Source organism: Arachis ipaensis, chromosome B2 (assembly GCF_059453495.1).
Source record: "Arachis ipaensis isolate K30076 ecotype BB chromosome B2, ASM5945349v1, whole genome shotgun sequence".
In the NCBI taxonomy this organism is placed as follows: Eukaryota; Viridiplantae; Streptophyta; class Magnoliopsida; order Fabales; family Fabaceae; genus Arachis; species Arachis ipaensis.
In genome coordinates, this window is record NC_142437.1 from 59,846,648 (window position 1) to 59,873,308 (window position 26,661).

Here is a 26,661-nt window from a genome sequence, read left to right on the forward strand (position 1 = left end):
TGATAATTGTTAGTGGGTATTTGTTAATCTTAATTTAATTGCAATTTGAACATGTCTTTTATTAATGCTTACTATGTGTTTGATGAATTGTTTACTTTGATTATGGAGTAGTTCTCTTTACTCTTGGCCTAGGCTAAGGGAATTGGGTAAACTTGAGTCATTGGGTCTAATGGATTTGATGATTTGGGAACCCTTAGTGGTCAATTTGATAGCCATTGACACTAACCTACTACTAAGTCAATTAGTAGTGAGGTTAGACCTTATGGGTTGATGTTGACCAAACCATTTAACATACTTCAAGTATAGAAGTAGACTTAATGAGTTTGGTTCCTCATAATTGTCAAGATATGGTTATTAGACAAGGATAGTAACCCCAATTCCCATGTCTAGCCAAGAGTTATTTTTGTCATTCATATTTGAAAACCCAAATTCTAATTGTCTTGTCTTAGTCATAGTTATTGTTTAGTTTTAGAGTTGAATTATATTGAATGTTATCCTGTTAGTTTGGAATTGCTCACATCTTGCTTAGTTATTTGAATAGTTCCTTGCATTTTAAGATTACTTGCTTGTTAAGATTCCTATTTTATTTTCTTGCTCATAAATCACAACCCCGGAATTCTAACCAATATTGAAGCACATGTTTGCCCATTCCTTGTGAGACGACCCGAGGTTTGAATACTTCGGTTACTTTTATTGGGGTTGAACTTGTGACAACCAAATCCCTTCTAAATTTGATCCTCGAGGATTGTTGTTGGTAGAGCTATACTTGCAACGGGACTTTATTGAGAAAATCTATTCCGACGTAACCCTCGAGCGAGCATCAGTGACTAATGCCTTCCTTCTGGCCTCGATAGTCCCATCATAAACTCCATTACTTACCATATCATCCACCTCTCGTCGTGTACCATATAAACGCAAACATATAGATGCCACCATTCTTATATTTCCGGGATAGATAGATATCGTTGATGCGCCCAGTCCAGTTAAACAAGTGAAACAGGTCCCTCTTTGAAATGTCTTCTGGAAGGTGATCCACAAAAATGGAGAAAGACTCATGTTCCAACCGTCGATACTCTTCCCTGTTCCAAACTCGTGGATCCTTGTCAACTTCGTGAGCCCTACCCCCCCCCCCCCCGCGCTTTCGCTCTATCTCGCTCTCGATCTCGCTGTCTCATCATTATTTCAGGAAAAGCAAAACTTTCATGAACAAAAGAAGGATGCATTTGTAATGTAAATGAATAAAAGGTAAATTTCTTCCTTGGATTTGATTAAAGATTGTTGCGAAAACTAGAAAAGATCAGGAAGAAGGGGCTGATAAATTGCTTCATTACTCAGATGACGATGAATAAAAAATCTCAGAGTTTTGAAAAGTTTTAATGAAAATAGGGTTTTAAAAAATGAAGTGATGCTTATAAATAAGAAGTTACATTGATTGAAATGGTCATAAAAGCAATTGACACTTCACTTTTGATGGTTCAAAAAACCGGAAAGTAATAATTGTTCAGGAAAATTGAAAAGTTTTCTTAAAGGATTTTTTTACGCTTAATGTAAAATGCAAAAAATATATATATATTTGGGCTTTATCCATCAAATTCAAATATTTTTAATGAAGTCATTAAGTCAAAAATGCGAATTGAGAACCTGTTTTGGACAAGAATAATTGCTCCATTATTCCGATTAAACAAGTTCGCTACGTTCCTGGCTCACAAAGCTTAACAGATATATTATAAAAAAAGCATAAACTCTTTAACTTGTAACATCAAAGCATGGCATTAAAGTAGTACATTAAAGTCAGTAAATGTCTACAAACAGTCACATCAAAACAATGTATTACAGGAAAAAAGAAAAACTTAACAAGTAACACACTTCTCTCTAACACCTAAAAATACTAATAAGTAATAACTTAAAGTATCGAAATGTTTTCGTAAATTGCCTTCTCGGTCTGGTTCCAACTTGACTTAAACTAGAATCTCTAAAACTCCTTAGCTCGTCACCTCTGCAACAGTTACGAACATTAACAAAGATAGTTACTACTAGTTATTAATACTATTAAACTATTAGATGCCTCCATATAGCTGGTCGATCTCTTGATATTAAAAGAGCACGAGATCCGATGTAATCAAATGAAGGGCAATACAAATCATCTGGTCCAATGATTTCTCTAAAAGTTTGTGAATTTGAGGAATCCATGTTGAGAATCTTCAATGCATCATCATCTTTTAGCGTATCGAAGACATGAAGTCCGAGGCCACAAATACCCATGACAAAATCAGAATTACCCCAAACTTGGGTGATTGCTGCATAGTGTGAGTGGGTATTAGATTCTGGAAAGGCGTAAGTGTGGAATAGTCCTTGTTTGCGCAACGAGAATTGTTGCAACATATATGAGGATTGCTTCTTGCCCATTGCATTGGAGCTAGTACAGCCAAGCAAAACAGAGTCTCCACGAGAGAAAACTGATTGCGCGCTGATGCCATGTTTTGATATTTTAAGGCCAATGCCAGAGGGTTGGCGGAGGTCCAAGATGTTAATGGAATCTGAGGTGCAAAACACACCATCATTTCCTTCGGCTTCTGAGGAACTTACTCTGCAATGAATTTTATTACTCTTAGTTAACAACAGAAAAAGAAAATGGTTAAAATGCATGAACCAAAATCACTTGAGAAATCTCTTTCTTTATCATGCTTTTATTTTATAATAGCAGAATCACAAAGGAGAAGTATAATTTAGAGAATTAAAATATGGCCATTATGCTAGTTCCTAGTGATTGATACTTTAATAGATACACTAAAAGGAAAAGCTATAGAGGATATAGTTTAATCAAAAAGAGTAAGTTATGGCAATAACTACAGAATTGTTAAAACAAAGAAAGTAATGCAGAAACTGACCTTTTCCGAACTCCTCCACCCATCTCAGCATCAGTGTTGCTCACGTGTAGAGCAGAAACTTTCTGCCCACCCACCGAAATAGAAAGCAAAGCTTGAGGATTGAGTGAGTTCACATCCCAAAGAGAAATGGACTCGGATTCTGCTACTACTACTTTTCCCCTATTTCTCCATTGCAAAGGGCTAGAATATTCCATTGCAAGAACAGGCCTCTGAACATCCCATTTCATGATTTGCTCCCCATCACGAACATCGAAAACTTTCACAGCTCTCTGTGAGCTGGTAGTAGAGATGATCAGGGGTCCACAGGGTTTATACCAACATTGCTTGGCTTCTGCTGCCAAGTTGCCAAATGCAGAACTTCTCCTCTGCACAACATTATTGGACAAAGGTCTAAGTGCTGTTCTTGAAGATGCTGTACCAACCTCAGTCTGGAAAGCTTGCACTTCCTTGGTGTAAAAATCCCATGAGCAGAATCCTGAATCTATAGTATTGCCAGCAGATGCAGCTACCACAAACCTTCCAGAGCAACCATCCGAACCAGGGGCACGAACTACCCAACAATCTCTCCACATATTAGGTAACACTTCAGGTGGGGGCACATATACAGCTTTTTCCTAAGAAAAAAAATAGTAATTATTCAGCTTAAAATAATACTTCGTTATTGTAACTAGGCCAAACTGCAAATATGAACGTAATAATCTAAAACATAGTAAAGTTGAGACTACAATATCATACCAGCATTATTCATATTCATAAACATCATTGACAAAACTAAAATGGCATTCACAACAAAAACGTGATATGAAAAAATCATTTATCTTGAGAGGTAAAATGTAGCTCTAGTGTTTACTAAATTTCACAAAATATAATATGGTTTATTTTGAATTTCATCCACATCGTTTTGTTGTCAACTGCCAGGTTACCCACAAGACCCACCTTCAAGGAACCCTTAGAGGGTACATCTATATATTTTGTCCATACACACGTATGACTGCTCATCCATGGAAGAACAACTTATCTTAATAACGACAAGCACGTTATAGCATGAACTATACCGGGTATCAAATAAAAAACATGATAGGAAAAGAAGATAACTTATGTTGTAAGATGAAAAAGCATAGTCAAATAACTCACTATTAAACAATTTATATATAAATCAATCATAGCAAACTTGATAAGGCAACAATTATAACAATACATGCTAGATTTACTAATCGATTTACATACCTCGCAATTGGCAATATCATAATACGAACACGAACCATCATCATGAGCAAGGATGACAGCCTCCCCTTCAGACACAAACCATCCTCCAGTGGCATTCTTGTCTCCGATCTCATTTAGCTTATAATTGAAAGCTTCATCCATCTCATCTCCAACAAATGCTTCCTGCTTATTCTCCTGATCATCAAATTCCTCAAGCTTCTCGTCAGACTCAAGAAGCATATCAATGTTGTCAGACCTCTGATTCAAGTCAGACGAAGAGCCCTTCATCGCATTGGGACCACCCTCAGTTTCCTGCACCTCGCAGCACCTGACTCCACCACCACCACCACCCACACTTATCTCCTTGTCGTTATTAAGAGAAGCCAAAAACTCCACAGCAATTGAATTCTCACTAACAGGACTTAGCACCTTGTTATCTTCCACCTTAGCCTTCACATCATCAGATCCATTACCTAAACAGCTCTCTGACGAGGACGACCATGATTCCTTCAATAGTATCCGATTCTTAATCAACTTATGGTGAGGGAACAACCTATCCTCAAGCTCCTCAGTTTTCAACCCTTTGATCAAGCTCTTCCCTTCACCCAATCTCTTAGATTCATCATTCTCAGATTCCCCTTTACAAATGTTTTCAACATTTCCATTACTATAACTACCCACTTTACCAGAATCAGCACCAGTGACATGAACCATAGCCTTCTCAATCCCCGAAATCTTCTCCTGAATATCCGAAAGTATCACCTGTGACGCATCAGGGTTGTTCATATCCAACAACTCCTTAGTCTTCTTTATATCCGAAGCGATTCTCTTAACCTTCCCTTCAAGAAACGCAAGCTTCTCGTGAAGCCTATTAGAGGACTTCCCACTACTACAACCACTAGTTTCTTCCGAAACCTTGCTCCCATCTTTCAAAATCGAATATTTTTCTCTCTGAATCTTCCCACCCACTATTTTAGAAGCACGCTTTTCGCCACTTCCCTTACCCGTTAAATTTGTAACCTTTTCGGCGCTTCTGAAGCTCCCTCCCGGTTCTCGAGTCGGGTTGGCCCGATCCAGATGCATTTTTCGGGACTCGCGGGAATCCGAAGAGATTCTATTGAATTCAGAACGGCTTGAGCTTCTGCCTCTGGGGACCGAAGTAGTGGATCTCCGGACAACGGAATCTCTTGACGCCGCAGCAGTGATTGCTGCCTTGTCGACACGTGGCACGGCTCGGATCGTGGGCTTCTCGGATCCATGAGACGTGGATCGGCGGAGCTTATGGCGGTTTTCTTTCTCGGCGGAAGAACAGAACTTTACTGAGGCGGAGGAAGAAAGCTTGGTCGTAGCCGAGGCATCATGGGAACGGGCATTGCGAGAGGCGGAGAGCGGTGGAGTTACGGACCTGGATGAGCGGCGGAGGGTGGCGGCGGTGGGGTCTCCGCCGTCACGGTCTTTGATCCGGCGAGTGGACATGAAAATGAGAATGAGAGTTAGTAATTAGGGTTTTTAGTGTGATTTGGGAAAAAGGAGTGAAACTTGAAACGAGGGATGTGGAAGGAGGAGAAGAGAAGATTTTGGGGTATGGACGTATGGTGTGGGGTATAAGCGGGAAAAGATTTAATTTTTGAGTTTTGAACATTTTGAGTTCTTTTTCTCTTTTTGGTGAGTTTCATGAGTACAATTAGTCAATTAGGCTCCGTCTGCGGCTCAATTTTTTTTATATTGGGTTTGGGTTTGGTGTGATGCTTCATTATTGGATGCGGGGTGTTTTGCATATTTCTAGGCAATTTTTTTTAAAATAAAAAAATACAATACAAATACTTACCAAAAAAAAAAAATACAATACAAATGGGTGGATTGCATTTTTAAAAATAAAAAAATACAATATAAGAGGCGTATTATATTAGTTTAATATTAAACACATAATACAAAGAGGCGTGTTGATAGTACAAGAATAGCATATTGTACGTAGGGGGTGGATTAACATTACATAGGGGACATACTGTATTTTTTAGATTAAAAAAATATATTTTTAGTATTATAAAAAGAAGAACGAATTTGTTGAGTGTGAGTGTGTTTTATTTCGTTGAGAGAGTAAGAGAATAAAAACGGAGGGAAGTGTTAGTTTGAAAATATATTATAATGGCTAAATCTTTCCACAAATATTTGAAGGTGTGAGTTTTGTATGTGAAAATCTATATAATGTTGTTATTCCTTTTGGAATAATATATGAGGAATTTAAAAGTATACTTTGTCAAAATACGTTGATAATCAAATATTAAAGAGAGTCACAAATATTCTCTATAGACAACCTGTGTTAGTATTTGGTGGTTTTGTTCAATTTCAAATAATGTATGTAATTGACGATTCAAGTATGCAAGGGATGTTTTCGATCTACTAGTAAATACGGGCATAAGTATCAGTTATCAAGTTATATGTTGAATTCGAAGAATTAGTTGAGGTTGATTTACCCGAACCCAACATCGACTGGACGGTTTATAACACTGAAAGTGAAAAGGAATTCGAAACGCACTTATCATGTTGTTGGTCTAGCTAAAGATGTCGACGAAGATGATATCATAGTTGAGCCTGAAGTTGCAGATGTGACAAATGTACTAACGAGCCAACATCCATCTAGAGAGCCTTCTTTTATGCACGCTTTGGATCTAGATGCTATGAATGGACGAGAATTTCCTGAGTTTGTCAATGCAGGTAAGTAGTTTTCTATTTTTATTGTTATTAGTATTATAATAATTATTATTAGCCTTTATTATGATACGCATTACTATGAATTTGGATCCTTTAAATTTTAAATTTGTATTTTAGAGAGTAAAGTGTAATCTTCTACCCTTGAATGATTTCTCTTTCATATTTATTTTTGGTCCCACCTATAAAATAAATAGTGAGAGATCACACTTTACTCTCTAAAGTAAAATTCAAAGTTTAGAGAATCCAAATCCCATTACTATTATTGTTATTATTTGTTATTATGATTATTTGTTGTTATTATTATTATTATTAATTTATTAATATTATTATTGTTATTACTATTAGTAATTGTAAGAATTATTTTTTGTTATATTGGTGTAGACCCTGTTGTTGTTACGAATAGTGAATTTGTCATCGGCATGGAGTTTTAAAAAAACTGTGATTGTAGCAATTAAAGATTATACCATTCGTCGGGGTGTGGATTATCGAGTGTGTGAATCTGAGCCAACCACATTTTATGCTAAGTGTATGCAATATGGAACAAATTGCGATTGGCTTATCAGGGCTAGTCTTATTAAGAGAAAGCTTTGTTGGGTTATAAGGCGGTACAATGGTAGTCATACATGCACCAAGACAACAATTTCTCAAGATCATGCGAAGCTCAACTCAGACATGATTGCAGAGGTGATAAAGTCATTGGTTGAAGTTGATCCATCTTTAAAGGTGAAATTTGTGATTGCTGAAGTGCAATCGAAATTCAATTATACGATAAGTTACCGCAAAGCATGGCTGGCCAAGTAAAAGACAATTGCAAATATTTTTGGTGGTTGGGAAGCTTCTTACGAAGCTTTGCCATCGTGTTTTGAAGCAATGGTACAAAAAGATCCATCAGCAGCAGTCGAGAGCAAAACTACACCAGCTTACTAAGGAGATGAGGTGGTCCAGGATATTAGGATACTGACACGAGTGTTTTGGAGCTTTTACCCTTGCATTAGAGCATTTAGGAGCTTCAAATGAATCGTCCAAATAGATGGCACACATCTGTATGGCAAATACAAAGGAGCTCTCTTAGTTGCAGTTTCTCAGGATGGCAATGGAAATATTATGCCTCTTGCATTTGCCGTTGTTGAGGGTGAGACTTCTGATGCATGACACTTCTTTCTTACTCATTTGCGCACACATGTGGTGACTCGGGATGGTATTGGGCTTATCTCTGATCGACATGACTCTATTACCTCAGCAATAGCACGTAGTAACGGATCATGGGAGCCTCTGGGAGCTATCCGCATGTTTTGTGTTAAGCACATAACATCCAACTTCTTAAGGAATTTCAAGGCACTGTATTTACAGAAGTTGATTGTAAATATGGGTACGTAAATTATAGTGACATATTGATGTTAGTGTTATGTGGTGAACTTATTATTTTTGTTTTCTTGTTTTTTTTTTACATGTTATTGTAGGACTGTGCGTGAGTTTAATGTGAAGTATGCAAGATTACACGAGCGTGGTGAGGCTTACACTCAGTGGCTCGATCGGATCCCACGACAGCAATATGCTTTGATGTTCGATAATGGATATTATTGGGGTCATATGACCACAAACCTAATAGAGTGCATCAATGGGGTATTGAAAGGGGCACGACATCTTCCTATCACATCAAGGCAACTTTTTACAAACTAAATGAGTTGTTCACTAGGAAGAAGGCTGAGGCTGAAGCTTGAAAGAATGCGGGACATGTATTCTCTTAGTATGCAATCAACAAACTTCAATTAAATTAGCAGGCAGCGGGGAACATCCAAGTTAACTTGTTTGATAGGCAGAACGAGGTCTTTGAGGTGCGCCAGATGCCTGGCAGTATAGAATATGTGGTGAATCTCCGTCAACGGCATTGTGATTGTGGTGAGTTTCAAACATATCGAATTCCTTGTCGTCATGTCTTTGCATGTTGTGCGAACCAATGACTTGATTAGCAACAATATGTTCATGACGTATATAAAATGGAGGAGATAAAAAAGGTGTATAGAGCAAGGTTTAAGCCATTAGAAAACCCAGCAACATGGTCTGTATATCAAGGACCAAGGCAAAATACCTAATCCTCACTTAAGGCGAGTATCCAAAAGGAGTCCCAAAATAACTCGTTTTTTGAATAAAATGGATATACGTGATATGCGTGGTCCTAGGCATTGCAGGCTTTATAGAGGTCAGGGTCACAGTCGAAGTAGATGTCCCCAGCGTGTAGGATCTATTGCTAGTAGTGGTGCTCATAATTCTTATGGCTTTCGGCATTTATTTACTTCTTGTATTGTATTATGTACTACATCATAATTAAATTAAATAATACATTATGAACTAGAGCAATACTATATTTTGCTGTGAATTTTAAAAAACTACAATAGCAGTCTTACCACAATCGTAGTCTTACAACAATAGGAGAACAACAAATATATAAATTACTTGCTAAATGTTTTTTTCACAAATTTAGTACATTTTTTTACTGCCTTTTTTATATTGGAAGGGGGTATATCTACTTGCGCTCCTACGTGTTGGGTCAATCCTCAAGTTATACCCCTTACTATGTACATCAAAAGCATGGACACTTCTCGCACCTTCCGCCCCATCTATATCTTCCGTCGCAGCTACATGACATAAACAACCACAATAACAAATACACTAATCAAGTATTGCGATTCATTAACAATGATAAATACACTAATATTAAATACACTATTACCATTACTATCATCTTCACTGTTATTCGCACTATCACTATCAGCCGCAATCGTTGGTGCTTGCACTTGAGGAAATCAATAACATTACTATGACAAATCCCTCTAGCGACACTCTGGATCGAGTCAATAGACCTTCTAGACCCCGAGCATGGAGAAGGATTGCGATGTCTTAGTCTCGAATCCACAGATGACCAACCCGGCGCAATTTCAGGCAATTGCTGACTGTGCTATGGTGCCTGCTCATTGACTGTAGGAGGTTGAAGCTGGGATTGCTACACTTGTAGCTGAGGGTCAAAGAACAATTCATTTACCCATTGAGATGTCTCTATTTCAGCCACTCACTGATATAGCTGGCAGTTTGATGATTGCACAGCTGTGTCTACATTCTGTGACATAGAAGGTCAATAATATGCCTGGTAGGGCGGCATGTGTAGTGAGTGTGAGTCAGGGAATAACTAACTGAAGAATGAGGGTCCAGGCTCAGGGTTTGGCTGTGTGTATGGGTACTGGTGTGGAAAGGAATTTGGCAGTTGGTATGGGTGTATGATGGGCTGTGGCTGCAGTTGTGGCTGTGGCTGTGATTGTGGTTGTGGCTGTGGCTGTGGCTGTGGTTGTGGTTGTAGCTGTGGAACATAACTTGTCAATCGCAGCTGAGTCCCATATGCTTCTGTATACCATTGCATATACCGATGAGATGCTTGATAGTGCAGTGCAAGATCACCAACCAGAATGGAACTCAAACGATTTGTCCATCTCATAATGTATTGAGAATGTTCAACTCTCCAATCTTTATTCTTTGGTCCAGTCAGAACCGCGTTGTGAGATTCTGTAAGACGAGTAGCTTCTCCAGGAACTTTCTGCACCAGACCGAACTACCTCATCACTCGATCTGATGCAACACTCAATGCTTCAAATGATATTAGTGGCACAGTTGCACTCCACATCAATTGATGCTGCAAGATGTCATTTGGAACTACAATATTTTCTATATGATCGGGACTATACGGGTTCCACACAAACTGCAAATACATTCCAAAACCAGTGCATAAATACAAATACAAATATAATGCCAATATTAATAACAACACTGTTAAATAGAACAAAAAAGCTAACCCCATCTGCAGGAATATCATCTAGTAAACGCCTGATGTGAGAGATGGTCCACTTTTGGTATTTGTGAAAATGCAAGCGCCAAAACATCCAACTGGAATAAAATCAATTTATAACATTCAGAACCAATATATGTTAAATAATACAATTAAACAATACATATGCAATAATATGTTAACATATGAAATAATTTTACTTGCACGCAAGCGGAAAACTAGGATGCAATCGCATAGGTGCTTGGAACAGTAACCGTTCCCAAGCCCATATACAAAGTAGTGCCAATGGGCCATCCACCTCCTTGCAATTATATCGTGATGTCCGACATAATGTCTTATACAAATGTGCCAGGCAAGCGGATCCCCAGGTAAAGCCTCTAATGTCAGAAAAATTTCGGAGCAAAGGCAAGAACTTCCAATGGATTGTCAATCCTGACTTATCAGAAAATAAATTTGTGCCAAACAACAACAATAAGTGTATCTATACGTACATTTGTCTGCCAAGTGCGGTATCCAACTGCATGCGCCGCTTTAGGAGCGGAGCCATGCAAGCTTGACATCGCTTCCTTTATGATCAGCGGCAGTAGGTATAATACCAAATTGTATCATGAATACATTTTCAAGGCCATCAGTGTTGCTATCTATAAATCCTGACACCGGCATACCATCTATCGGGAGTCCAAATATCATTATAACATCCTCTAAGGTAATCGTGCATTCACCGTGTGAAAGATGAAAAGTATGAGCCTCTGGACGCCATCGCTCGGCATTGTGCAAAATAATTTTCTCAATTTGAGATATGTGATAGAATCCACTCTCTTGTAACTCGATTTCAACTCAAGAATCATATGAATCTTGTTGCAGATGTCTTGATTCCAAATTTCTTGAACGTTGAAACAAATAAAAAATTATAATTAACAATAATAACAAAAAAATAAACAAACATAAAAAATAATAATAATAATAATAATAATAATAATAATAATAATAATAATAATAATAATAATAATAATAAGAACAACAACACTAATTATAATAACAACAATATTGTATTAATAAACAAACATAAAAATAATTACATATGGTAGACATTTAAGGTATTCAACAATATAATCTTCAGGACACATAATGTCACGAACCATCTTCTGTTTATATTCTTTCTGAAACAAAAGAACTATTATATTATATAAACTATATCTAATATATATCTAATATTTCTCTAACATTAAATAAATAAATAAAAATATATTTAAATAATATTACATAAAATACTTTTTATTCTGTTTGAAATAAACAACATACTCCACTTTAACATTTATTCAACATAAATTTAATAATGCATTAAATAAAATAAATTTCGCACATGTAAAGAATATATGGCATCAAATCTTATATTTTATATTCATGTAAATAATATATGTAAACAATATATATTAACATATTATATTAAATATGTTTAACTTATTTTTAAATATATAAATATATATTTAAATAATATATAAAAATATGTATAAATAAAATAAATTTAATATATTTTGTCAATATACATTATATAATATATCGTATTTCAATTTAAATAAAAAATATGTACGTATGTTCAAATTTCATATACAATTATATATATTAAAAAAGTTAATATATGTTCGTATGTATTGTCATATATATTTAAGTATTTAAATTCTTTTACAACAATATATACTATATATAAAGTATGTTTAATGTATCTTAATAATATATTAAGTACTGTTTTCATTTACAAGCTAAAAATATATTTTAGTACTATCTTAATCTAAGTAAAATTATGACCCTAACTAATACTAGGTTCAACACTATTATTACTAACAATAAATTAATCAACACAAATTAATTTCTGGTTACTAATCTAATTTATTCTTTATTTAGAGTAATTAAAGCAATTTAACTAATTGAAAACATTATTGCTAGAAAATGTATTTACTTGGTGCTGTTGATGGAGATATAGTGAAAAATGATGAGTTTGAAGATGAAGTTCTAGTATAGAAGAAGGGATTGTTTTGAGTTACAGAAGAGGGAAGACACAAGTAGAGTGTGGTATTCAGGAGAGAAAGAACAATCTTTGAAAGTGGGGCTATGATGACTTGCATCATTTATCCTTTTTTCTTATCTAAAAAAGACCATAAAAGAGCATAATCTCATTAAATCATTGCAATTCATGAACTAATTAATGAATATTATGGTATATTGCTTTGAAATGCGTTTGTGCTGAATTTCAGGTGAAAGGAGCAACAAAAAAAGGGAAGAAAACAACAAAATAAAGCTGGGCGTATGAAACTGGCGTGCCACTTAGAACAAACGCCATGAAAATATGTGGGCGTGGCATGTCAGAACCAGGGCGTGGCACGCTAGTAACGATTTCTAGAAAGGAATGTTTGGGTTTTAACAAGGGCGTGGCACGCCACCTACTGGGCGTGGCACGCTAGTATCATTTTCCAGAGAGCAGTGTTGAAGGCCACAAAAGGGGCGTGGCACGCCAAGTCCATCACACACCATGGGCATGCCACTTGAACCATTGGGCGTGGCACGCCAGTTCATCAATCCAGAAGGGGAGAACCACTTGGGCGTATTACTTGGTATCGAAGGCGTGGCACGCCAACTCTAGCCCATCACTTGGGCGTGCTACTTGAAGACCCAGGCGTGGCACGCCAAGCTTGAAGGAGTCACCTTAAGGTGGGTGAGCCACTTGATCATCAAGGCGTGGCACGCCAGTTCAAGTTTTCAGAGAAGAGGTTGAAGACCCAAACAGTTGGGCGTGCCACTTGGTGTCAAAGGCGTGGCACGCCAGCGATCATCCTCACTTGGGCGTGCCACTTTAGTCCCAAGCGTGGCACGTCAATGCTAAAGAAAACCAAACACCAAGGCTGAGCGTGCCACTTGAGGTCGAAGGCGTGGCACGCCAACTTGAGCAACCAAGGAGAGGAAGACTAGGCGTGCCACTTGAATGATGGGCATGGCACGCCAGCTACTGGAGCAAGGAAGCATGCATTATGGGTGTGGCACACCAGTTACGTTTTCCAGAGACATGAAGAAGGGTCTTCATGGGTGTGGCACGCCAACTGCTGGGCTGGCACGCGAGTAGTAAAATCCAGAGAGGAAGATGAAGCAACCACAATGGGCGTGGCACGCCAGACCTTGGGCGTGCCACGCTAGTTCGATTGTCCAGTGAAGAAGAACATGAAGGAAGAGCCTGGGCGTGCCACTTGGGATCAAAGGCATGGCACGCCAGGCTAGTCAAGTTCTAAGAAGAGCCTGGGTGTGCCACTTGGGCTCGAGGGCGTGGCACGTTAGCCTAGCTAATGCTTAAGAAGACCCTGGGCGTGCCACTTGGGTTCGAAGGCGTGGCACGCCAGGGATGCCAACACAGGAGGCGTGCAACTTGAATGCTGGGCGTGGCGCGCCAAGCCAAATTTAGTGGCTAGGCGTGGCACGCCACTTAAACGCCAGCCACACGCCAAGTCTGAAGGTCACATTTATTGAGTTTTTCTTTCCTTTCAGCTGTAATTTTCTTTTCTCTTTTGTATTTTCTTAATTCTAGTGCTAGGAGTAGTATAAATAACCCCTTAAAGTACAGAGAAGGGGTTGTTGAGTAGTAGTTTTGCTGAAGTATAGTTAGATTTACTTTTCATCTCTTCCATCTCTTGTACTTTTCTCTTAAGCTTTGAGTAGCTAAATTCCCTCTCATTGAGAGAGGGAGCTCTGTTGTACTTGATGGATTAATGATAGTGAATTTCTTTTTCTCTTCATCTTCTCTTTGAGTTGCTAGAAGAAATTTCGTTTTAATGCTAGTGTTCAATCATCTTGGGAAAGAGGTTGAATGCAAAATGGGTTTCATGGGAACCTTAGAAAAAGAAATATGAAACCATGCTTGAAATCCCTTCTCACACTTGAGTAGATCTGGGTTTTGGTGATTGGATATGGTGACATAAAATTCACCCACTATTTGGATCTTTAAGGATGTGTGGTAATCAGGGACCAAGCATATCTCTCTTCATGAGCAATTAGACCAAGAAATTAGCTGATTATCAAGATTTAAGAGATTGAATCACCAAAGAATTGGGGTTCAATCAATCATGATTGCCAAGAGGTCAATGAGTTGCATGATTGAAGATGAGATGAGCTGAATTTAATCCAAAGAGAACAACATCTCCTGATCTCAATGAATTTCCCCTATTCTCATCTTCCACATTCTTTATAGCTTTCTTTACATTCTGTTATTCCCCATTCCCATTTACAATTAAGTCATTTATGTTTCTGCACTTTACATTCTTGCCATTTACTCTTCTGTAATTTACTGCTTCTCATTACTTTTGAGTCATTTATATTTATGCTCAATTAAATTTCTGCAATCACAATCTATATTGCTCAGCTTGACTAATTTACCCATTGATTAAAATTGCTCAAATCTACCAATCTCTGTGGATACGATCCCACTCGTAGTGGGTTATTACTTGACGATATTTTTGGTGCGCTTGCCAAGAGAACAGATTCATTATTTTTATATGGGGAGTGAATTCCGGTCATCAAATTTTATGGCGTCGTTGCCGGGGATTGGTTTGAATTTGACAATGATTAAATTGATGGTAAGCAAGATTAAGCACTTTTAATTACCTTGTTAATTCCTTTCATTTCAATTCTTTAGTTTTCTTAATTTTTTTTTTATTTTTGATTTGATCATTTTAGCTGTTCATTGTTCATATTCCCATTTTTTTACTACTCTATTAACTGTTTGATTAATTGCACCAACCAAACTAACCACCAGTCTTAACAAGAAGTGATTCCTTCACTTGTCTTCTGTCTATCGTTTGTTGAATGTATGACAGGTAGAAGAGGAGAAACTTCATCCTCTTTTGATAGTGAACCTGAGAGGACCTTCCTGAGATTAAGAAATAAAGCAAGAGGCAAAGGAATACTTGGAGAGGAAGTAGTGGAGGAAGATTTGGGAGTTACTATGGAGGAAGAGGTGCATAACCATGTTGGAGAGAATGCTGGTAATCATGTTGGGCAAGAGAGGAGATTTCTAGGCTCCTACATCAATCCAAATCCAGGAAACTGTGGCAGCAGCATTCTAAAGCCAACAATCCATGCTAACAACTTTGAGTTGAAACCCCAACTCATCACACTTGTCTAGAATAATTGCTCATTTGGAGGAAATGCCCAAGAGGACCCCAACCAACATCTCACTACATTCTTGAGGATTTGTGACACTGTAAAGTCAAATGGTGTACACCCTGACACCTACAAACTACCTTTGTTTCCATTTTCTCTCAGAGATAAGGCAGCAAAGTGGTTAGAAGCATTTCCCAAGAAGAGCTTAACAACTTGGGATGAGTTTGTGAACAACTTTCTAGCAAGATTCTACCCTCCACAGAGAGTTAATAGACTGAGAGCTGAGATGCAAACCTTCAGATAGCAAGATGGTGAAACACTTTATGAGGCCTGGGAGAGGTTCAAAGACTTGACTAGAAAGTGCCCTCCGAATATGTTCAACGAATGGTTTCAACTACACATCTTCTATGAAGGGCTGTCATATGAAGTAAAGAAAGTTGTAGACTACTCTTCAGGGGGTTCACTCAATAAGAAGAAAACTATTGAAGAAGCCATAGATGTTATAGAGATTGTAGCTGAAAATGAGTACTTCTATACTTCGGAGAGAACTTAAAAGAAAGGAGTGCTGGAGCTCAATTCTATGGATGCTTTGTTAGCATAGAACAAGATGATTGCAGCTCAATTGGTAGCCCTCACAAAAAAGATGGAAAAGAGCCAAGTCTCAGCTATCCAAGCTCAAGCACCTCCACAAGAAGGAGACGCACCAGAAGTTGATTGCGAATGGGAGCAAGCTAATTATGTGAACAATCCCTCTAGACCACCATATAATCCAAATGCCAAGACATATAATTCAGGTTGGAAGAACCACCCAAATTTTAGGTGGAAAAACCAACAAAACTACAGCCAATACCACAAACGATACCAATCTAACCAATACAACAACCATAACCCTAACCATCAATCAGGCAACAACAGACCCTATCATAACTCACAAAATACACCCTACCATAACTCACAAAATGCATCATATCGCTCCACCCAGCAAACACACAACAACTACCATCAAGATACATCATCCTCAACCATGCAACCATGTGAAACCAGCAGCAATTTTGCAAAATTGGAGGCTGCAATAGCACAATTGTCAGCACAACTAACAGTAATAGTTTCCACTATTCTGGAGAGACAAATGCAGGCTGAAAGGAAAATAGATGCAAACCAAGAGGAGTTCAGATCCAACATAAGAAATCAAGGGGAAGCAATTTCAAAATTGGAAGCACAAGTATGGAGCTTCTCTAAACAAATACCAATGCCTACACATACATTTTCCAATGATACCATGGCCAACCCAAGAGGGGAATGCAAGGTCATCACACTAAGAAGTGAAAAAGTTGTAGAAGAAGCATCCCCAAGTCAAAACAACCAAGAAGAAGAAGCTGCAAAGGAATCTGAAACCAAGAAAGAAGAAGAGACCCCTGCACCATCCTCACCAAAGCAAGTCCTAAAGCCTTATGTGCCAAAGGCACCTTATCCACAAAGGCTGAGAAAGGATGGGAAAGACAGTTAGTTCTCTAGATTCCAAGAAATCTTCAAGAAGCTCCAGATCAATATACCCTTTGCTGAGGCATTAGAGCAAATGCCACTCTATGCTAAATTTTTAAAGGAGCTCATGACAAGAAAAAGGAACTGGGGTGAAAAGGAAACCATAGTGCTAAGTGAGGAGTGTAGTGCCATCATACAAAAGAAACTCCCTCAAAAGATGAAAGATCCTGGAAACTTCCAAATTCCCTGCATCATAGGTGATATCAACATTGAGAAAGCATTGTGCGATCTGGGGGCTAGCATCAACCTCATGTCCTTGACTATGATGAAAAGGATGAGGATTGAGGAAGCCAAACTAACAAGAATGGAACTCCAATTGGCTGACAGAACATTCAAGTTTTCTCATGGGGTAGTGGAAGATTTGTTGGTGAAAGTAGGAGAGTTTATTTTTCCAGCTGATTTTGTGGTGTTGGATATGGAGGAAGAGACCAACACATCAATCATCCTAGGAAGGCCATTCCTAGCTACTCCTGGAGCCATTATTGATGTTCAAAAAGGGGAGCTAGTCTTGAGGTTACATGCAGAGAAGATGGTCTTCAATGTCTTCAAAGCAATGAGTTACCCTAAGAAATCCATAGGAGAATGCATGATGGTAGATACCATAGAAAATATAGTTTAAGGAGTTTTGGAAGAAGAACAATGTGAAGAAGCTATGGAGCTGGAGCAACAAGCATCAAGTGGAGAATTACCACAAGAAACCATAGAGGATTGAATCATGTTAAACCAAACAAGCAACAAGGAAGTGGAAGCACCAAAACTAGAGTTGAAGACCTTACCTCCAAGCTTGAAGTATGCTTACTTGGGTGACAACAACATATACCCAGTAATCATAAATTCAAGCTTGCGTGAGGGACAAGAAGAGGAGCTTATCCATGTGCTGAAACAACACAAGGATGCTATATGATGGACACTTGTAGATTTGAAAGGAATTAGTCCTTCAATGTGCATGCACAAAATCCTGCTTGAGGAAGATGCTAAGCCCTCAAGACAGCAACAAAGAAGGCTAAACCTAACAATGAATGAAGTAGTCCAAAAAGAGGTGTTGAAATTGTGGCAAGCTGGGATGATCTACCCAATCTTAGATAGCCATTGGAAAAGCCCACTGCAAGTAGTCCCTAAGAAAGGAGGGGTCACTGTTGTTCCAAATGAGAAGAATGAGCTGATTCCAACAAGAATAGTGACTGGCTGGCGCATGTGCATAGATTATAGGAAGCTTAATGAAGCTACCAGGAAGGATCACTTCCCTCTACCTTTCATGGACCAGATGCTAGAAAGATTTGCAGGACATGAATATTATTGCTTCTTGGATGGTTATGTGGCTACAACCAAATAGTTGTAGATCCTAAGGATTAAGAAAATACCTCATTTACCTGTCCTTATGGTGTTTTTGCTTATAGGAGAATGCCCTTTGGATTGTGCAATGCACCTGCAACATTCCAAAGGTGCATGCTTTCCATATTTTTAGACATGATTGAAAGATTTATTGAATTGTTTATGGATGACTTCTCTGTGTTTGGTGATTCATATTCTAACTGCTTACACCACTTAGCCTTAGTGCTAAAGAGATGCCAAGAAACCAACCTCGTTTTGAATTGGGAGAAGTGTCATTTTATGGTCACAGAGGGGATGGTTCTTGGCCACAAGATCTCAAAAAGAGGCATAGAGGTGGACAAGGCCAAGGTGGAGGTGATTGAAAAGTTACCCCCACCTTGCAATGTCAAAGCAATTAAAAGTTTTCTACGACATCCTGGCTTCTATAGGAGGTTCATTAGGGATTTCTCAAAGGTTGCCAAACCCTTAAGCAACCTACTTGTCTCTAATGTACCTTTTTTTTTATAAGGAATGCATGCTAGCCTTTGATGAGCTTAAGAACAGACTTTCCTCTGCACCTATCATAGCACCACCCTGCTGGGATCTACCCTTTGAGTTGATGTGTGATGCATCAGACTTTGCTATTGGTGCTGTTTTAGGACAGAGGAGAGATAAATTGGTGCATGTTATTTATTATGCCAGCAAAGTCCTTAATGAGAATCAAAGGAACTATACCACTACAGAGAAGGAACTACTTGCCATAGTCTTTGCATTTGATAAGTTTTGATCACATCTTATTGGTTCTAAAGTTATTGTATTTAATGATCATGCAGCACTCAAATATTTGCTTACCAAATAAGAGTCCAAGTCCAGGTTGATAAGGTGGATCCTGCTACTCCAAGAGTTTGATATTGAAATTAAAGATAAGAGTGGAGCAGAGAACAAGGTGGCTGACCACCTATCAAGGATCCCACAAGAAGAGGACGAAGTACACCAATTTGCAGTGAATGAGAGCTTCCCTGATGAGCAGTTGACGATGATCCAAGAAGCTCCTTGGTTTACAGACATAGCCAATTTTAAGGCTATTGGAGAGCTACCAACTAACATCAACAAACACATGAGGAGAAAGCTACTCAAGGATGCTAAACACTACATTTGGGATGAGCCTTATTTGTTCAAAAGGGGTGCTGATGGGATCTTGAAAATGTGTATTTCCCATGAGGAAGGGTGAGAAGTCCTCTGGCAATGTCATGGATCTGCATATGGAGGCCATTTTAGTAGGGAAAGAACTGCAGCCAAGGTGCTACAATGTGAATTTTATTGGCCAACAATATTCAAGGATGCCAAGGACTTGGTAACAAGATGCAATGAATGTCAAAGAGCTGGAAATCTATCCAAGAAAAATGAGATGCCACAGAGATTTATCATGGAATTAGAATTATTTGATGTGTGGAGAATTGATTTCATGGGGCCATTCCCATCCTCATACTCAAACAATTATATACTGGTGGCTGTGGATTATGTGTCAAAGTGGGTGGAGGCCATAGCTACATCAACTAATCAACTTTTTGAGGAAGAATATATTCAGCAGATATGGGGTTCCAAGAGCACTCATAAGTGATGGAGGGACTCACTTTTGCAATAAGCAACTTGAGACAATCCTCCTTAAATATAGTGTGAAGCACAAAGTGGCAACCCCATATCATCCACAGACCAATGGGCAAGCTAAAATTTCAAATAGAGAGCTCAAGAGGATCCTTGAAAAAACTGTTGGAAGCTCAAGAAATGATTGGTCTAAGAAGTTGGATGATGCATTATGGGCCTATAGGACAGCTTTCAAGACACTTATTGGGATGTCTTCATACCAATTGGTGTTTAGAAAGGCTTGTCACTTACCAGTTGAGCTTGAAAATAGAGCATTCTGGGTTTTAAAGATGTTAAATTTTGATGATCAAGCTGCTGGGGAGAGAAGGCTAATGCAACTCAATGAGTTAGAAGAATTCAGAAGTCAAGGTTATGAGAATGCCAAAATTTACAAAGAAAACACAAAAAATGGCATGATCAAAAGATAACAAGGAGAGAGTTCACAGAAGGTCAAAAAGTGCTGCTATACAATTCAAGGCTCAAGTTCTTCCCAGGAAAGCTTAAGTCTCGATGGTCTGGACCTTTCACCATCCTTAAGGTGTCTTCCTATGGTCATGTAGAGCTCATGGAGGACAAGACATAGAGAAATTTCACTGTAAATGGCCATAGACTCAAGCACTACTTGGAAGACTCAATGGATGAGCAGAGAGTGAGCTACAATCTCAACTAAAGAAGGAGGAACGTCAATCTAGTGACGATGAAGAAGTGCTAGTTGGGAGGCACCCCAACACTCTGTATCCTTTTAATTTCTTGCTTTCTAAAAGTAGTTTATGATTGATAAGTTAGGTAGTCTTAATTTCAGTTGATAATTCTTTAGTTTATTCTCTTTTGTTTATTGGAAGTGCAAGGTTGCATAATCACTTAATTTTGGTTGGATGAATGGGTTGAGAAACTAGTTAAAAAGCTAAGTTTGGTGTGGCCACTAATCCACTTAATTTAGGCTTACAACTTATTGATTGAATTAACTTTGAAAGTAAGCCCAAAAATTAAGTTTGGTGTGGCTACCACCATAAGAAACTCACACAGCAGAGCCCAAGGTGGTTTGAGTTTGAAGTATTTAATAAATTGGTGGGTGCATAAAAGGTGATTTAAATGTGTACGAAGGGATTGGAAGAAAAGGAATATGAAAGAAGTAAAGTTATTCCACCCTTATGAACACATTAAAATCCAATGATGAACCCAATTTATTAGATGCAATGAGATTAAGTTTGGTGTCCCAAGGGACACTCATCAATTGCAATTTAATTGACTCATAATAGAGGGAATGTAAAGAATTCTTTTTGTCATTACTGATGGGGTTTTTAGTCTTCAATTTCAAGAGAGGTGGGACCCACATGATTGATGGCTCATCAAGCAAGGAGTCAAAGTGTACTTGCACTTTGGAACTCAACATCTGAAGAAAGCAAAAAGCCAAGGATTGGCGCCTTACCCCACGCTAGGCGCCATTCCCAAGTGGGAAAACATTTAATTGCTTTTACTTCCCACCTTCCCCACCCTTTAAACTACTCTTTCTCTTATAAAAGCCACTCACCCCTCCACTTCCCTCCATACTTCAAACCCAACTTCACACCCAAACCTCTGCACTTCCTCTGCTTTTGTTCCCTTACTTCTTCTTTTATTCTACTTGATTAGGGACAATCAAGTCCTAAGTTTGGTGTTGTGGAGCAAACCCTTGCTTTGCTCTCCGTTCTTTACCTCTTCTTCAACTCTTATTCAACCTTTCAAACCTCTTTTCTCACCCTAATGGCACCACCAAGAGCCTCATCATCAAAGAAGAGAAAGACCAAGGAACCAACCTCCGGATCCTCAAGCTTCAATGAATACAAGTTCCTCTCATCATTCAACCAAAATCAATTTTATAGTTGAGTGAGTGAGAGGCAAATCATTCCAGAGGTGGGCTTCCAACTTGGAAGGAATGAGCATCCAGAAATCAATAGGGAGATCAACAATAGAGGATGGGCACTCTTGTGTAACCCACCAAGAAAGGTGGTGGAGAGCTTGGTTAGAGAATTCTACGCTAATGCAGTGCCACAGCCTGGGCAACCTTATGGCTATTTGAGTTATGTCAGGGGGAAAGCTATTGACTATAGTCCCTCTAACATAGATAGGATGCTGATGGTGAAGCAAACAAACTCCACCCGGAGCTATGAAGAGAGGATAAATCAACAAGATGCTGGCTTTGAAGAGATCTTAAATGAGATTTGTGTACTGAATGTGCAGTGGATCAATGACAAAGATGGAAGGCCCAACCAATTAAGGAGAAGGGATTTGAGCCCCCAAGCTAGAGGATGGTTGGACTTTGTAAGAAGGTCTCTCAATCCAACATCCAACACTTCTGAGGTGACATTGGAGAGAGCTGTGCTCATATACAGCATAATGAAGGGATAAAATGTTAATGTTGAGGAGATGATCGCCAACAATATCAATAGGGTGCTGAAAAGTACCAAGGATAGCACAAGGTTGGCCTTTCCAAGCATCATTCAAAGGCTGTATGATGAAGCTGGGGTTGAGAAGATTATTGATGAAGTGCTGGTGGACCAAGAAAAGCCTATAACTGGCAAGAAGATGGCCAAAGTGGTGGCTGTCAACCCACTTCAGAGAGCAAGGGAGCACAGAGCTCATGTTCATGAGCTACAAGGTCCACCACACCAAGAAGAAGAAGCTGAAGATCAACCATAATACCTACCACTTCTACTACCACCATATCAATAATTTCCTGAAGGTTTCAATTGGGAGCAAATGCAAGAAAACATTCACCAGATGAGGGGAGATATACACCACTTGAGAGAAGATGTTAACCAACTCAAAGAGCAACAACAACAATGGGATCAAATGCAAGAGAGCATACAACAACTCCAAGAAAGCATGGAGTACATGAAGGAGCAACAAGGCCAATTCAACTGGGAAAAGATGCAAGGCAGCCTCAACAAAATTGTGGGACAAGGCAAATGACAGCAGAGGAACCTCGCTGAGTTTAGGCATCTTTATGATGCCAGAACTACTTCAAGGAGGTAGTATGACATCAACACACAAGCAAAGCTGAACTATTTGTGCAATGTTGTGGCCGCCTTGAACCCTGGATACCCTACATTCATGCATGGAATGGAGGAGCTAAGTGCTAGGCAAGAGGAAATATTGGCTAAGCACAAAGAAGATGAGAGGGCTTACATGAGAAGGCTGGGATTTTGGAAGCCAAAGGACACCAAGGCACAAAAAGAATCCTCAAAGAAAAATGGTGATGACTCCTCTTCCAAGAAGAAAGACAAGGGAAAAGGGCCAATGAATTGAAGCTGCTCCAAGAATCAAAGATTGTTGAGTCCCATGGTTGATAATCTCAAGTTTCTAATTTTGAATTTCTGTTAAGTAGTTTTGATAATAGTTGCAATGCTAGGATAGTTGCTTTAATTTCCTTATGCTTAATCTGTTTATGAGTCCTTTGTGCTTTAACTTTAACTTTAAAGAAAGAAAATGCAATGTTGTTAAAGTCTCATGATCATCAATTAAAAAAATAGTTTGTTTCCATAAGAGTCTATGGTGAGTTGTGTAAAAATAAGAGTAAAAGAGACTAAGATTAAGTGAGACCATTCAAAACTAAGAGAGAAAGACTTAAGTATGAGACCTTGAATGAATCTGAAAGAAAATAAGCTATGATGAGCAATTAGACTTAAGGGATATGACAAGTAGAGGCCAAGGATGTCCCTTGAATATCCATAGAACCAAGAAGTAGTAAGCAAAAAAAAAAAAAAGGAGACCCAAGGCTCTGAGCATCAACTACTAGGATGGAAGGGAACACTAAATAGCTCAAAGGAGTTAGAAATCCTAGTAGATGCTTGTGGTGAAGATGTGTCAAGAAGAGAGACCTGGGCAAGTAAATTCTTAGGGGTGTTTCAACACCTAGTACTCTAAAACCAGCTGGTTTGGGAGTGCTAATTGAAAGCCTAACTAAAGGGTCGTCTTGAGACAAAAACTTTTAGAGTCGTGGTCAATGAAAAAAAAGAGAAGTACAAAGAAAAGAACAATCAAAGAAAAAGAAACAATTCTTGCTACTTCAAGGTGACAATCAATTGAAAGGGAGCCTAAGGCAAATACTTAGAAGAATCCTCAAGAGTCTAGGAGTCCATTGTGACATTAAATCAATAAGATTTATGTATGAGCTAACACTGAGCCCTATCTTTGGTAATGAATGCATCTCTCTAAGGTCAAGTCTCAATCTAATTAAAAATGACTCTCATTGATTTGCTTGGGACAAGCAAAGCTTAAGTTTGGTGTTGTGATGACTTGCATCATTTACCCCTTTTTTCTTATCTAAAAAGAACCATAAAAGAGCATAATCTCATTAAATCATTGCCATTCATGAACTAATTGATGAATATTATGGTACATTGCTATGAAATGGTACATTAAATCATTGCAATTGACGAATAAACAAACAACAACAACAACAACAACAACAACAACAACAACAACAACAACAACAACAACAACACTAATTATAATAACAATAATATTATATTAATAAACAAACATAAAAATAATTACATATGGTAGACATTTAAGGTATTCAACAATATAATTTTCAGGACACATAATGTCACGAACCATCTTCTATTTATATTCTTTCTGAAACAAAAGAACTATTATATTATACAAACTATATCTAACATATATCTAATATTTCTCTAACATTAAATAAATAAATAAAAATATATTTAAATAATATTACATAAAATATTTTTGATTCTGTTTGAAATAAACAACATATTCCACTTTAACATTTATTCAACATAAATTTAATAATGCATTAAATAAAATAAATTTCGCACATGTAAAGAATATATGGCATCAAATCTTATATTTTATATTCATGTAAACAATATATGTAAACAATATATATTAACATATTATATTAAATATGTTTAACTTATTTTTAAATATATAAAATAAATATTTAAATAATATATAAAAATATGTATAAATAAAATAAATTTAATATATTTCGTCAACATACATTATATAATATATCATATTTCAATTTAAATAAAAAATATGTACGTATGTTCAAATTTCATATACAATTATATATATTAAAAAATTTAATATATGTTTGTATGTATTGTCATATATATTTAAGTATTTAAATTCTTTTACAACAACATATATTATATATAAAGTATGTTTAATGTATCTTAATAATATATTAAGTACTGTTTTCGTTTACAAGCTAAAAATATATTTTAGTATTATCTTAATCTAACTAAAATTATGACCCTAACTAATACTAGGTTCAACACTATTATTACTAACAATAAATTAATTAACACAAATTAATGTTTGGTTACTAATCTAATTTATTCTTTATTTACAGTAATTAAAACAATTTAACTAACTGAAAACATTATTGCTAGAAAATGTACTTACTTGGTGCTGTTGATGGAGATATAGTGAAAGATGATGAGTTTGAAGATGAAGTTCTAATATAGAAGAAGGGATTGTTTTGAGTTACAGAAGAGGGAAGAAACAATTAGAGTGTGGTATTCAGGAGAGAAAGAACAATCTTTGAAAGTGGGGTTGTGATGACTTGCATCATTTACCCTTTTTTTCTTATCTAAAAAGGACCATAAAAGAGCATAATCTCATTAAATTATTGCAATTCATGAACTAATTGATGAATATTATGGTACATTGCTTTGAAATAGGTTTGTGCTGAATTTCAAGTGAAAAGAGCAACAAAAAAGGGAAGAAAATAACAAAATAAAGCTGGGCGTGTGAAACTGGCATGCCATTTAGAACAAACACTATGAAAATATATGGGCGTGGCACGCCAAAACCAGGGCGTGGCACGCCAGTAATGATTTCAGAAAGGAATGTTTGGGTTTTAACAAGGGCGTGGCACGCCACCTGTTGAGCATGGCACGACAGTATCATTTTCCAGAGAGCAGTGTTGAAGGCCACAAAAGGGGCGTGGCACGCCAAGTTCATCAATCCAGAAGGGGACAACCACTATACCACTTGGTATCGAAGGCGTGGCACGCAAGCTCTAGCCCATCACTTGGGCGTGCCACTTGAAGACCCAGGCGTGGCACGCCAAGCTTGAAGGAGTCACCTTAAGGTGGGCATGCCACTTGAGCATCAAGGTGTGGCACGCCAGCTCAAGTTTCCAGAGAAGAGGTTGAAGACCCAAACACTTGGGCGTGCCACTTGGTGTCGAAGGCGTGGCACGCCAGCGATCATCCTCACTTGGGCGTGCCACTTTAGTCCCAGGCGTGGCACGCCAATGCTAAAGAAGACCAAACACCAAGGCTGGGCGTACCACTTGAGGTCGAAGGCGTGGCACGCCAACTTGAGCAACCAACTTGGGCGTGCCACTTGATGTCGAAGGCG

The 26,661-nt window shown here is 38.0% G+C and overlaps 1 protein-coding gene and 1 pseudogene across 1 annotated transcript; both read right to left on the bottom strand.

Moving 5' to 3' along the window:
• Positions 1-1,767: 1,767 nt before the first annotated feature.
• LOC148574051 (Transducin/WD40 repeat-like superfamily protein) lies at positions 1,768-5,801 on the bottom strand. The gene is made up of 3 exons (XM_088506363.1): positions 4,116-5,801; positions 2,889-3,502; positions 1,768-2,587 (listed from the first exon to the last, which is right to left on the bottom strand). Exons 1-3 carry the CDS (start codon positions 5,568-5,570, stop codon positions 2,050-2,052), a joined length of 2,607 nt encoding a protein of 868 aa, XP_088362489.1. The 5' UTR covers positions 5,571-5,801; the 3' UTR covers positions 1,768-2,049.
• A 10,253-nt stretch (positions 5,802-16,054) lies between these two features.
• Positions 16,055-16,156, bottom strand: LOC148574052 (small nucleolar RNA R71; annotated as a pseudogene).
• Between the last annotated feature and the right edge of the window lie 10,505 nt (positions 16,157-26,661).